We start from the raw sequence: 15125 nt of genomic DNA on the forward strand, positions 1-15125 counted from the left end.
CCTTCCTTCGCCCCCCCCCCTCCCCTTCTCTCTCTCTTTCTCTCTCTCTCTCTCTCTCTCATGCGTACTCCAAGGCTCTCCTTTATTAGAAAGTGATTTAATAGAGCAAGCAAGACACCTAACTCACACATCTGATAAGAAAAGAAGCGGCGACGTTTCGGTCCGTCCTGGATCACCAATGAGGACCGAAACGTCGCCACGTCCTAAACATAGGTTGAGTGTCTAGTATTCAGCCTCGTTATTGGAACTATATGGCAGCATTATACATACGTTAGCACACAGCCACGCCATCTTTGTATTCGACCCAACGACAATACATCGATATTGAGAACTGGACTTTCTAACCAAACTGGTCTAACCAAATTTAAACCAACATAGGTTAGAATATCATTAGGTTATGCTAACTTAATGTAAGCTAACCAAACTAGACCTAATCTAACCAAACATGACTAATCCAATGTCTTCTACTACTGAAAAGTGACCGATTGGTTGATCAGTGGCATTGACAGTCGTTTATTTCGCTTAAGTATCACTTGAAACAAGTTGCATTCGCCTCGCAACCGACTGGACCCGGGTTCTATTCCCGGGTGAGGCGAGACGCTTGGGTATATCTCCTCTCAACCTATTAACCTTGAAGTAAATAGATACCTGGGAGTTAGGGGATCGTTATGAGTTCTGTGACTGTAAAGCAAGTGACTGATCTTGTCAACCTGGAGTGGATTAGTCACTTGCCTATGAGGACATTACACCTGGTGTCTCTGTTTACTTGGCAGTAAATAGGTGCCTAACGGGCTTCCTCTCCCCGACAATGTAAATTCAATCTTACTTTGAACATATCTTCAGTTCACATAACAGGACTCTGACTCTAACTGGATTTACATAGGATTCTGACTTTCCTAATGTCTGCAGCTGATTTTCTCCGTTATAACAAACTCAAATTCCTAAGCCTTTTGTTTCTAAAATATCATGTTTATATTTCCGGCATAGATGATGGGGTTAGCAGGATAGGTGTAGCGATTATGACAAAATTTGATGGTCCGTCGGTGGATTATATCCGCAGGTATAGTGTGGACTGACATCCAAGGCAGTATGTTAGACTCCCCTTAAACATTCCGTTTTCTCTGTCTCCTTTCATAGAGTAGCGAGAGAAACTCTATAGGGGTAACTCCTTTAAAGCTACGACCAATCCTCTCCATAGTAATAATAATAATGAAGGTAATAATTTATTGTCGGGGGACAGGCAGCTAATATATATAATATCTGTTTGATCTATTTCACTATATTACATGCAACAGCTGGAGGATTATGAACCAATGGGAAGGAGGGAGTAGATATAAAATTTACAAAATATATGTTGTGTTTATCCATCATGGTATAAACTCGAACGATTCTCAAATACAACAATTAAATATGGGTAACATCAGTGGCGACTGTGTGTGTGTTGAAGAGTTCTGTAAGCGAATGTGGTAAGCGAGGGTATATAGCTTCCACGGTAGTTACTGTGGCGACAGGTAGTTCTTCAGTGGGACGTGGACTCTTTTATTAACATTGATAAGTAGGGAGTCGGGCCGCTAAACTATAAAGCCATCATTCTACCAGCCAGGCCAAGATGGCCGCAATATGGCTATCAGAAAGTAGCTAACTGTGAACAAATCCACAAAGGCCGTGACGAGGATTCGAACCTGCGTCCGGGAGCATCCCAGACATAATCAAAATATCCTGGTTTGTGCCTCGGAGAGGCTGCAGGATCCAGTAAGTTCAGTAGGACTTCGGTTTCAACTTTTTTAACCCTGTCGTAGCTCAGTCGATTAAGGCAGCGTCTGGGATGCTCCCGGACGCAGGTTCGAATCCTCGTCACGGCCCTTGTGGACTTGTTAATTGGATACATCACGTTAGTATGATTTCTGTGTGTAGCTAACTGTATCCAGCACCAAGACTATACCACGGATACTTGAAAGAAGGAGGAGGCAAATTACCTCTGTAGTCTGCACCAGCTCACTGTATCAAGCTTCAGTATACAGTACCGGAAACCTGTACACTGCACTGGGTGCTTGTACTCTGTACCGGCACGTTTGAACTGTACCGGGGACTGAATTCTCGATATCTTTTCAACTCTTAAATTGCGTAATTATTTATCGCGTACAGAATCTAGACTAGAGCAATGTAACGGTAAGTGGGTCATTGAACACGAGAGAATAGTTGAGGTTCAAGAAATGTTTATTATAACATGGTATAACATAGATATTCAAACAAAACAATTATAATCAGCTGCAGTAGAGACTGTGTTGAACAGTTCTCTAAGCGAATGTGGTAAGTCACAGTAGCTTCGACGCTAGTTACTGTGGCGACAGGTAGTTCCTTTGTGGAGCTGGGACAGGCGCAGGAGCTGCGTACTGGTTAGATTGGGCAGTACCGGAAGCGGAGGCATATGGGTTATAGCTGTTGCTTCCGGCAGCGGCGGCGGCGGCTTCCTGACGAGCCTTCTCGATCTGGGCGATGGCGTGGGCGGGGAGAGGCGGGGGCGTGGGCAGCAGGGGAGACTCCACGCGGTAACCTGCACCGTCGGCCACAAAGGTGAAGGCCGCGGGTGTGCCGTCGGGGAAGGTGAACCTGTAGGGAGTCAAATCTGGTTATCTAAGGTTCGTCACTCACGCCTCTGGCAGGAGGGTTAAAACCGGCCCTCAACCTGCTTTTTTGCGGGTATTTTGATTGTGGGTATTGGACCGCTGTGTGTGTTGCATGCGTGTCTCACACAATTTGGAGTGCTGTTAACCCTTAGAGTGCGGCTAACGTTAATTTGTGTTGTTCAGAGGCTTTTGTCAGTTGCATATTAACACATCCTGGGCAATACAATACGGGCACAAGACAACAATGCTTCAAATGCCCAACAAGGAGGCAAGAAAAAGATTATGTATCTGTGGCATTTCGTAAACAGAAATTAACATAGACTTTACAGACGTCGTTGCCTCAGAGGGCACTAGTGAGGCCTTCCCATCGAATTAAAAAATAATACCTGAAGACCTTCCCGGCAAACACACACCGAAACTACGACGTTGGTACAACGTTCGAACAAGTTTTAACACCACCTAACCAGTTATAGCAACCAATATAGCAAGTTGTAACAACGTTCTAATACGTCATAAACACGTTAAGCCAAGATGTAACAACTTTATTACAAGTTGTAACAAGCGGAAAATAGAGACAGTTTCGGTTTGTGTTTCCAGGGTTCCTGCTCGTGTGTAACAATAACAGTCAACCATGTGTGTGTGAGATACTCACGACCATCCTCCCTGAGATGCCACGGCGCCGGCAGGACCCTGCGGGGCGCCCTGCTCCTGACGACTGATGCCGTCACTACTCTCGAAGATGAAGCTGTAGGCGCCAGTGGCGTCAGGTCCTTGGCGTTCGTCCCTCAGGATCCCGATAGGTGCGGTTCTGGCTCCGGATAGCTGGAATGTAGCAGGGGTTTGTACCGGGGCCTTGTAGGCTGGGGCAGGGGTTTGTACCGGGGCAAGTGCTTGTACCGGGGCATTGTTGGCTGGGGCAGGGGCTTGTACCGGGGTATTGTAAGCTGGGACAGGGGCATGTACCGGGGCAGGGGCTTGTACCGGGGAATTGTAGGCTGGGGCAGGTGCTTGTACCGGGGCATTGTTGGCTGGGGCAGGGGCTTGTACCGGGGTATTGTAAGCTGGGGCAGGAGCTTGTACCGGGGCAGGGGCTTGTACTGGGGCATTGTAGGCTGGGGCTGGGGCTTGTACCGGGGCAGGGGCTTGTACCGGGGCATTGTAAGCTGGAGCAGGAGCTTGTACCGGGGCAGAGGCTTGTACTAGGGCATTGTAGGCTGGGGCTGGGGCTTGTACCGGGGCAGGGGCTTGTACCGGGGCATTGTAGGCTGGGGCAGGAGCTTGTACCGGGGCATTGTATGCTGGGGCAGGGGCTTGTACCTGGGCATTGTAGGCTGGGGCAGGGGCTTGTACCTGGGCATTGTAGGCTGGGGCAGGGGCTTGTACCGGGGCATTGTAAGCTGGGGCAGGTGTTTGTACCGGGGCATTGTAAGCTGGGGCAGGGGCTTGTACCGGGGCATTGTAAGCTGGGGCAGGTGCTTGTACCGGGGCATTGTAAGCTGGGGCAGGGGATTGTATCGGGGCCTTGTAAGCTGGGGCAGGTGCTTGTACTGGGGCATTGTAAGCTGGGGCAGGGGCTTGTATCGGGGCAGGGGATTGTATCGGAGCCTTGTAGGCTGGGGCAGGGGCTTGTACTGGGGCATTGTAGTAGGCTAGGCCAGGGGCTTGAACTTGGGCACTGAAGGCTGGAGTCTGGGCACCATAGTTGTACTGAGGAGCCGCGCCGGCCACTGCCACCAGGAAGAGGATAATCTGTCGATGAGAAAGAAATGCTCCCTAAACGCTTCTGTTAACACTATTATGTTAGCGATGTTTACAGGTGTTCTGGTCGCCCCTGTAGTTGTGACATACCTCAAAAACAATTTAAACTGTTCCCCAGATACGTTTATGGAATATATATATATATATATATATATATATATATATATATATATATATATATATATATATATATATATATATATATATATATATATATGTCGTACCTAGTAGCCAGAACTCACTTCTCAGCCTACTATTCAAGGCCCGATTTGCCTAATAAGCTAAGTTTTCCTGAATTAATATATTTACTATAATTTTTTTCTTATGAAATGATAAAGCAACCCTTTTCTCTATGTATGAGGTCAATTTTTTTTTATTGGAGTTAAAATTAACGTAGATATATGACCGAACCTAACCAACCCTACCTAACCTAACCTAACCTATATTTATAGGTAAGGTTAGGTTAGGTAGCCAAAAAAAGCTAGGTTAGGTTAGGTTAGGTAGGTTAGATAGACGAAAAAACATTAATTCATGAAAACTTGGCTTATTAGGCAAATTGGGCCTTGAATAGTAGGCTGAGAAGTGCGTTCTGGCTATTAGGTACGACATATATATATATATATATATATATATATATATATATATATATATATATATATAATATATGTCATTTCAAGGCTATAGTATATCAACCACTTTGACTGTTTACACATCAGAACGGCGTTCAGGAACCTGTGTAAGGAATCATTCAGAATCTTGTACACCACATATGTAAGACCAATCCTGGAGTATGCGGCCCCAGCATGGAGCCCGTACCTTGTCAAGCACAAGACGAAGCTGGAAAAAGTCCAAAGGTATGCTACTAGACTAGTCCCAGAACTAAGAGGCATGAGTTATGAGGAAAGGCTGCGGGAAATGCACCTCACGACACTGGAAGACAGAAGAGTAAGGGGGGACATGATCACAACCTACAAAATCCTCAGGGGAATCGACCGGGTAAACAAGGACGAACTTTTCAACACTGGTGGGACGCGAACAAGGGGACACAGGTGGAAGCTGAGTACCCAAATGAGCCACAGAGACGTTAGAAAGAACTTTTTCAGTGTCAGAGTAGTTAGCAAATGGAATGCATTAGGAAGTGATGTGGTGGAGGCTGACTCCATTCACAGTTTCAAATGTAGATATGATAGAGCCCAATAGGCTCAGGAATCTGTACACCAGTTGATTGACGGTTGAGAGGCGGGACCAAAGAGCCAGAGCTCAACCCCCGCAAGCACAATTAGGTGAGTACAATTAGGTGAGTACAGCAAGTGTTGGCAAAACCATAGAGGAGGTCGACTCGGATGGACTCCGGTCTCGGCCGGTGTCGAGGAGGACCTGCCTCACCTTGTTCATGCTGCCCTAGTCGTTACTTCCACTGTGATGTTTCCTGGCGCCTCACGCCCATATATATATGTCCAGAAAGGTGCCCTCTCCAAGGTCGCTCCAGATCTGTGAAGGAGAGGCCGGCCAGGCTGCAGTGGTCCAAGCCTCCAGGATCTCTAGTAGAGAAAGGGAACACTCTCTCGCTCATTTTCAACTCAAAGTGCATCTTTGGTCAGCAATTTTTACATAACCATAAGGTACAGGGTCTAAACTTGGCCGAGTCTGAGCGCAAGAGATGGAGCTGATTACAATCTGAAGCTGTTTACAGGACTTAAATGGTTGTAACGAGACTCCCGCGTGTGAAAGGCTTTCTGACAAGATCAGGAAGAGACGGTGGAGTGGACTCGACGGGCGGAAAGTGTTGTGGTGAAACGGGAAGAAGCTTCTGAGGGTGTGAGGGGCGGCTGCCTGTGGCTGCCATGGCAGGTCTTCTGCAGCAGCCACAGAACTTCTCTACTTGTGTAACTTCTTGCATCATTGCCTTTCTTGCATGCTTCCCTTCCTACCGGCTTGCCTACTTAACTACCCATCAACATACGTGACAACTACCCTACCTGCCTACCGAGATGCATAGAAACGTAACTGCCTATTTACCTACCTACCTATTTATCTACTTACCCACCTACTTGCCTCTGAACGGCCGGCGCACCTCTCCTCATAAGGTCCCCAGAGGAATTACTCTCCTAAGTTCAGACTCACCGGCTCGGTGTCCCTTGACCTCATTACACGATTAGGGTCCAAGACCTGATAAAAGTATGTACCCCTCTACGTCATAGTCTACGTCACTTTCAAGTCCAGAGATCCCATCACAATGGTTGTACTCTTCAAGTCACTTGTGCTGTCCCGTCTTGAGTACTGCTCAGTACTCACTTCCTCCTTCAGAGCAGGAGAGATTGCTGAAATAGAGGGAATACAGAGAACATATTCGGCACGCATAGACGATATCTATGGGTATTTCAGTTATATAATTTATGAAACCAATTATAAACATTTCTCCAGTTTAATTATCTTCACATTTAGAGTGAGGTTAGATGACCCGAATTGTCTTGGAGAGACACTTTAGGGTTTACAGGTTGCCAAGTTGGGCGTCGTGGTGGACGGTGTATTGGGTGAGGGAGAGGTGGCCCTGGTCTAATATCTGGTTCTCAGGCGCTAATGTGCACATTTCTGGTGATTTATGTACGTGTGTGTGTGTGTGTATGTGTGTGTGTGTGTGTGTGTGTGTGTGTGTGTGTGTGTGTGTGTGTGTGTGTGTGTGTGTGAGAGAGAGAGAGAGAGAGTGAGAGAGAAAGAGATTACCTATATGTAGTTACAGGATGAGAGAGAGAGCCGTTCGTGGCGTGCGATCTAACTCTACTATCTTCCCTACATGAGAGTTGTAGAGTTTCCACACAGGTGGAAACAGAGTGCCCAAATGAGCCACAGAGATATTGGAAATAACTTTTTTAGTGTCAGAGTGATTGACAAATGGAATGCATTAGGAAGCGATGTGGTGGAGGCTGACTCCATACACAGTTTCAAGTGTAGATATGATAGAGCCCAATAGGCTCAGGAACCTGAACACCTGTTGATTGACGGTTGAGAGGCGGGACCAAAGAGCCAGAGCTCAACCCCCGCAAGCACAACTAGGTGAGTACAACTAGGTGAGTACACACACACACACACACACACACACACACACACACACACACACACACACACACACACACACACACACACACACAGACACACACACACACTCACACACACACACACACACACAGCTAAAGTGGTTTGGTTACTTTCATTTTAGCCCTATTCCTATACAAAAACCATCCTTTCACCTATTCGTATCTGTTAACGAACTCGACCAATCCGTTAAAAATGCGACGTATTAATAATAATAATGAAATCACCGTAATACTGGCGTATCCTATGCATCGGCCTCGATAGGTTAGGTGGGTTGCTTGGGTTCGTATGTTCCTGGTTAGAGAAAACAGTTGTATTCTTTACGGAGTGACAAATGGAGAGGCCCCACGTATGACCTCATTAGTCCGGGTATCTCGCCCACTTGATCCTCCTCGTCCCACTGTGTGTGGTGTCCGGTATACTGTTGACAGCATTCCTACCTGTGAGCGTCAGACTTCTGCTCGCCTGGGCCCTTACCTTACCTTGAGGTGCTTCCGGGGCTTAGCGTCCCCGCGGCCCGGTCGTCGACCACGCCTCCACCCCCAGGAAGCAGCCCATGACAGCTGACTAACACCCAGGTACCTATTTTACTGCTAGGTAACAGGGGCATAGGGTCAAAGAAACTCTGCCCAATGTTTCTCGCCGGCGCCCGGGATCGAACCCGGGACCACAGGATCACAAGTCCAGCGTTCTGTCCGCTCAGCCGACCGACTCCCTCGGGAGAGACATGATTACTATATAAAACATCATGAAGGCAATAGACGGTGCAGACGAGGACTGACTGTCTAGCGTGGGTGCTTCAGGAACAAGGAGGTCGGGTGAGCTGAGATGGAAACTAAATACGCACATGGGCCACAACGCCACTAACAGTGAACAAGTGTAATGCAAGTGAGGGAGTGGAGACGGTCATCTTTGGGTTACCCTTTCGTTGGTTCAGAGAATCACCGGTCCAATAGCTGGGTCGCTGACCGGGCACCACGTCAAATGTAGAAATAGAACCCAATCGGCTTCGAAACATCTACTCAAGTTGATTAAATACTAAGAGACGGAACCAAAGAGCTTTGTCTCAACCCCTAAAGTACAACCAAGAACAACTAGGTGACTGTGGACACACACACACACACACACACACACACACACACACACACACACACACACACACACACACACACACACACATTAGGGCCTCGCGGCTGAGGGGACAGCGCTCTGGGGCCGTAGTTCTGGGCCCGGGATCGATTCCCGGCAGAGGCAGAAACAAATGGGCAGTTTCTTTCACTCTGGTCCCCCTGTTAACCTAGCAGTAAATAGATACCTGGGAGACAGTTGCTCCGGGTTGCGTCGTGCGGGTGTGTGTGTGTGTGTGTGTGTGTGTGTGTGTGTGTGTGTGTGTGTGTGTGTGTGTGTGTGTGTTAGAGAGAAATATATGCTGTAGACATAATAGAGGAAAAATAAATTGGTTCAAGAGCTAATAGCTCGATTCGGCAGATACATATAGTTATCAAAATAGTAAATATATACACATACACACACAATGCTTTACAATATTAATATTCAAACGTTCTATGTGTAACATTTCCTTGAACTGTCCTGACATGGAAGTTAATTAAGTGAAAGTTTGTGCTATTCTGTGTGATTGTGTTACAGTCGACCACTCATATTACAGGGCACAAGCTGATTGAGAACACACACACACACACACACACACACACAGTCGAAGCCGGAGGAGCCGAAGCTCGACCACCGTAAACACAACTAGGTGAGTATACAAAGTAGAAGGGGAGGACGCCATGGCCTTGCCCGGGTGACAGAGGCCCCCATCTTCACTACATGCTATACTCATCCCTGTGACCATCATCACTGTGACTATCACTGCCCGAGCAACGTTGGGCTTCATTCTACAAGCTTCCCTACTCTTCACCATATTCTCTTCCCTCCAATCTCAGTGAGGATGAAGCCTTTTATTTAGCAAGGTTGAAAATTGGTAGATTTGCTATTTTACGTGATGGAAAGAACATGGGTTCGACCCCCGACCCACTATGATGATCCCCCGACAAAGACCTGTTTATATATATATATATATATATATATATATATATATATATATATATATATATATATATATATATATATATGAGTTCTTACATTCTTGTACAGCCACTAGCACGCATAGCGTTTCTGGTAGGTACTTAATGCTAGTTTTCATACACACATTCCCCAGAAAATATCAAGTTGCAAGTATTTATATGTAGACATAACTCTATTTTTAAATCGCACTAATAAGTTTCTGAACATTAGAAGATATTGAGCATCACAAGAGAACTGATGACGCTATAACAAATTACAATCTGTGCAATGTTCGCTCTTCATTGCTAACTTGACCACCGAGAAAGATTTCTCATTCACGCGTTGAGAAAGCTTGATCATTGGCAGTGTTAACTATGTTGTACGGGATCAGGTCACCAAAGACTATACAAGGAGGAGAGTTACCAGGTCCTCTTCCGAGTATGTCTAAGGCTATCTAGAAACTTTCTGCTAGATAGTCCTTAATATTAGGCACTTGTGCTCTCAAATGAGAACTCAAAGTGCTCACACGATAACTTAATACTTGGATTTTTTTGTGATCTCTTGAGTAGTCTAAAGTTTGACATTAATATTGCTTATAAGAACACAAAACGCGAAAGAATTAAATATGAATTTAAACTCTGAATTGTTGTTACACATGCTTTATTGGCAAAAGTTGTCATACTCGCACGTAAGGCAAATATTACATTAATAATTTAAAGATAGTTAAAAATAATAAGGTCAATAAATAACAACGTTTAAGTATTACATAACTCCTAGGCAGTCGAAAACCTTGCCAGGTACATGAAGCCAGGAACCTGGGTAAGACATGTGGTGTTCCCAAGATGCAAGAAGTAATAAATAGAGAAGACTCGATCACTGGAAGCATAAGATTTTTCTTATCTTTAGCACAAGATAAGGACGAAAGCTGAGAAGTCAAGAATGTTGGATTGAAAGATGAAGAATTAATCTGGCTGCCTGCAGTTATATCAGAACTTAATATAAAAAGTTAATAATTAAGACCTCAAACCCTGATTTTCTTGAGAAGGCTAATGACAGGGTACGTAGACTCCTCCATGTCTCTCTAGACTGCAGTGTGCTCCCATGCAGTCTTTTTCTTAAACAAAGACAGTCAAGCAGGCACCTAAGGTTAAACGTAATTGGTCGGTGGTGCAGGGACGGAGTACCCTGGTGCAGGGGGAGAAGCGGCTGCAGCGGCTGCAGCTTCTGCCTCCTTTTTAGCTGCCTCGATCTGGGCAATGGCGTGGGCAGGCAAGGGCGGACCCACGGGCAGCAGGTCGGACTTCACATTGAAGCCATTAGCGTCGGCCACGAATGTGAACTGACCCGGAGTCCCGTCGGGGAAGGTGAACCTGTGGCCAGGAGACAACAAAAGACGCAGGTTTACAACAGACATGTGTACTACTTCCTATATATGATAACGTTCACCGTGCAGGGAATTATAATTTCCACGACCCGCCAGGTTGAGCAATGTGTGGCGAGTCGTTTATCATCATGAGATTTAATCCACAGTATAGTGTGAACAATACAAAACACTTGCAAGAATGCAAGTGTTTTCCGGCTAAAATTGTAAGTCTCTAGTCTGGCATTCTAGACGGTTACACTGACTGGCTTGTGTAGGCTCACTCTAGTAAATGCAGCTACCTTCACTGACAGGCACTCAAGACAGAACCAGTGAGTGGAAGGTGCCAGTCTCTACTAAGTGGGACATTATTCTAGCCAGACTGAGGCGTCGAGGGACACGGATACTCACGACCATCCTCCCTGGGTAGCCACGGCGCCAGTCTCTCCCTGGGGGGCGCCCTGCTCCTGACGACTGGTGCCATCAGCACTCTCGAAGTTGAAGTTGTATGCTCCTGCCTCGTCAGGTCCCTCGCGCACGTCAACTAGGATCTCAACGGGGGGTTTTGGGGCGGCTACTGGAGCGCCGTAGGGTGGTGGAGGTGGAGGAGGTGGTGGTGGGGGAGGTCCGTATGTTGGTGGAGGTGGTGGTGGAGGAGGAGGGGGTGGTGGTGGTGGTGGTGGTGGAGGGGGTGGAGGTGGGGGTGGTGGTGGAGGGGGTACAGAATACTGGGGAGCGGCGATCGCCACCGTCAGACCCAGCAACAACAGCGTCAGCTGAAATAAATGAAAACTAAATGTTTAGCCGTCTAGCTATTGTCACTGGCAGTGGAACTAGAGAAACACATGTAGGGTATTAACCCTTAAACTGCTACATATACCAGTTGGTATATGGTGGTATACAGACATGTCACATCCAATACAACTTTAGCACTAAAGGAAGCAGAGTATAGTTCTAATTATTTGTCCCTTATATTGCCGAGAATTACATCTCCTTAGATGATATTATAATCATATCATAATAATATGATATAATATTATTATGATATATAATAATAATAATAATAATAATAATAAATCTATTAATAATAATAAATCTATGGTAAACTGCTCCTCTGGTGAACCCATATCAGGAAATTCCGTTGGTCAACTCGGTGGACAGAGGCTGTTACACTCTGTGAAATATAACATTTAAAGAATGGAACTGGGTCTTCATGTTGGGTGAGCAATTGAATGTGTGGTCAAGACGTGTGTGTGTTGGAGATACCGACACAGACAGCAGCCATAAACCAGTACGACTTCTAGCTACTCATTACAACTAACGTTTGTGTTCCAGACAACAAACAGCGCCAACTAACTCACAAGTGCGGTACAGCGAACGATAAGACAATGTAGCTGACTGGAGAACACAGCTGACTATGTCCCCATTGAGGGACAGCATGTGTTGCACAGTATCCCACCAGTCTACTGAGGGCAGGAGTGTGTTTCACAGTCGCTAACTTACCACCTTCATCCTGCTGATGATCCCGGGGTGACAAGTGAGGCTCTTCATCCTGCCTAGCTCTTATATAGCTGGAGGTGGCTGGAGTTATTTTATTATTAACATCTTTATTGACAAAATTAATTACAATTTTGCCTAATCTGAGGATTTTGATAGTCTTATTAAATTGAGGATAATGCTAGTATTCACTGTCACGCAGGACAGAGGGTCATACATAAGACAATAGGCCTAAACTGTAGGCTGAAGCACATATATATCACGGTTACAATCAATGTTTTAATGTGTGGATATGTGAAAACAACTTTCTATTGTGCACTGCCACACAAGTGCAGGGATGGGTTCATAAGTGATACAGCTTAGAATATAAGTAGAAATTGTTCTTCATTCTTTAAAATGGACAAGCAAATTTTGGGTAAATTGTTAGGATGTCGTCCAGAACACCTGAGTCAATAAAATAGTTACACAGTTGGTGGTACAATAGGCCAGGAGGTCTAAAGTCCTTTACGGTTTCACATTCATCAATATAGTGTTCTAGTGAATGCATTAAAGGTTTATCACAGAGTTTACAATCTGAATATTCTGGTAGTGGCTCAGCCTCACTAACCTGCCAGATGTGTCTATAGCCAAGGCGAATTCGCGCGATTACTACATCACATTGCCTGGTCCGGTTACTGTGCTGACCATACAAATACCTATTATTACAGAACTTGTCATAACTTTTAATACTGCAGCTTTCAGGTCTCTGTGCATTTCTTAGTTCTTCTAAATCTGAATTAATTTCTTTAATTTGTATGTTTCTAATAACTGCATTAGATAGTCCAAAATCATAATCAATGTTTTCTTTCCTGCAAGCCTCATTGGCCAATTGATCTACAAAGTCATGTTTTTCAACTCCAACATGGGATGGGATCCACACAAATTTTATACAAGAATTATTATCATTGGCAAAAATTACATTCCATTTAATATTACAAGCTACTTCCGACATACATTGTGATGGGTTATTTAAGGACTGCAGAGCACTTTTAGAGTCACAGAAAATAACTCCACCACCATTGAGCTTAAGGTATTCAGTGGCTAGATAAATACCCAATAGCTCGGTCTGTGTCGTGCTTGCCCAGTTGTTCAATCTCTGTGTACTAGTCATGATCATTTCATTGGCTGGAGTGATTGTCTTTGAGCCGCCACGAGGACGTGGCCTGCATGCCTCTGTCCTCAGGTGCTACAATCTCTATGTATATTCACCTACAAGTTCTCACCTAGATGTACTAGACTCAATATACTCACCTAGATGTGCTCTCCTTGATGCGTTTGCAGCCTTGAGGATTTATTCCTTCTATGCAGTAATTTGTTCACCAGTTTTTGTCATATTTATATTTACAACTGCACCAAAGTGGCCTCTACACCGTCCTCGTCTAGTACATTCTATTTATTTATGAAATATAAACTGAAAAAATTTCTTTCTAACCTCTCTGATTCATTTGTCTCCAGCTTACAGTTTTTACATCGTGCTACTGTTTTTTACTTTGAACGTTGCTCTCCCTATCTACTTGGCCAATTCCCTTAAGAATCTTTACATCGGTATCATGTCTACTCTATTCATTATTGACTTCACTGAAGAGAGGTATGGTTTCCGCTGCCTTTCTTCACAACTTAGTCCCTTTAGCTCAGGAACGAGTTTTGTTGCATTTCTTTGGACCATTTTTTGTTTTATTATCTGTTTCTCTAGGCACGGGATTTCCATGCTCGAACAACATACTTAATACGTCTCTCATACTTAACACGTCTCTCACACTTAACACGTCTCTCATACTTAATATATTTCTCATACAAAATGTCTCTTATTCTTAATACGTCTCGCATAAGATGTATATATAATATGCAGACGATGAATCAAAATAACGTGGCGGATGATATGATGACCAAACCACACAACCAGAAGATGGAGAAACGACGACGTTTCGGTCTGTCATAGACCACACGACTTAATAATGGTCCAAGATGGACCGAAACGTCGTCGTTTCTCAATCTTCTGATGTGTGGTTTAGTCATGTATATATATAATATGCTTGGAATTCTTGTGTACAAGATCCTGAAGTCTACCTGGGCGTGTACGTACGAGTTTGACACGTGCTGCAGACGTTAGTTCTGTGGAAGTGTACTTCTGGTGTTAGGTTTAGGGTACTGGACCTCTACTGCCACTTGTTGCCTGATGCTCTCAATGTCCATCTCAATCTGTATGAAAATCAGGTTTTGCCTTACTGGCTGGTTTTACTGTCTTTGTGTTTCCTTCTTAACATGATGCAACAGGAAGTACCTTTCTGCTGTTTCCACTAGTTTCGCTCTCAGTATCTCTTCCTCTCTCCTCCTTTGGTTCCCAGCTAATTTAACCACGATTGAAATTTCCAATAACTGACAGCTTCGCTTTGTATCTAACGCATATTTTGTCCAGACTTTGGATGATATTTTTGCAAACTCTGTAATCTTATGTGGGTCTTCTGATGTTCACTGATGAATTATTTATATTTCTCCCTTCACTTGTGATTGCTGCGACATCCTGTGCATGCTTGGTCTCTACTGATCTCGTTAATGCTCCCGTCTCTTCTACCCAGCACTGCTGTTCCCCTACCTCCTCCCCTGCTTTCTTTCTCATCACGCTGTCTGGTTATTTCTTGGGATTATTGTGTTGTGATCATTTCAGTTATTTTAGCTTTAACTAG

At 44.9% G+C, this 15125-nt stretch overlaps 2 protein-coding genes across 2 annotated transcripts in view; one reads left to right on the plus strand and one right to left on the minus strand.

Annotated features, from left to right (window-relative positions):
- Positions 1-15125, plus strand: part of LOC123746312 (uncharacterized) — a 132604-nt gene that overhangs the window by 3153 nt on the left and 114326 nt on the right. The gene's annotated exons all lie outside the window — the stretch shown is intronic.
- LOC123746206 (uncharacterized) lies at positions 2337-12456 on the minus strand. Its single transcript, XM_069314988.1, has 7 exons — positions 12409-12456; positions 11317-11681; positions 10730-10915; positions 10039-10115; positions 6681-6706; positions 3280-4376; positions 2337-2610 (listed from the first exon to the last, which is right to left on the minus strand). Exons 1-7 carry the CDS (start codon positions 12454-12456, stop codon positions 2337-2339), a joined length of 2073 nt encoding a protein of 690 aa, XP_069171089.1.

Source organism: Procambarus clarkii, chromosome 80 (genome assembly GCF_040958095.1).
Source record: "Procambarus clarkii isolate CNS0578487 chromosome 80, FALCON_Pclarkii_2.0, whole genome shotgun sequence".
NCBI lineage: Eukaryota > Metazoa > Arthropoda > Malacostraca > Decapoda > Cambaridae > Procambarus > Procambarus clarkii.

Bases quoted from the DNA above. Each gene is read 5' to 3' on its own strand.
- LOC123746206 (XM_069314988.1), bottom strand. From the start codon at position 12,456: ATGAAGAGCCTCACTTGTCACCCCGGGATCATCAGCAGGATGAAGGTG. The intron at 10,116-10,729 runs GTACTCCGTCCC...GTCAAACTTTAG, and splicing joins GCTTCTCCCCCTGCACCAGG to ACTACTCAAGAGATCACAAA. The intron at 2,611-3,279 runs GTGAGTATCTCA...GACTCCCTACAG, and splicing joins GCATCTCAGGGAGGATGGTC to GTTCACCTTCCCCGACGGCA.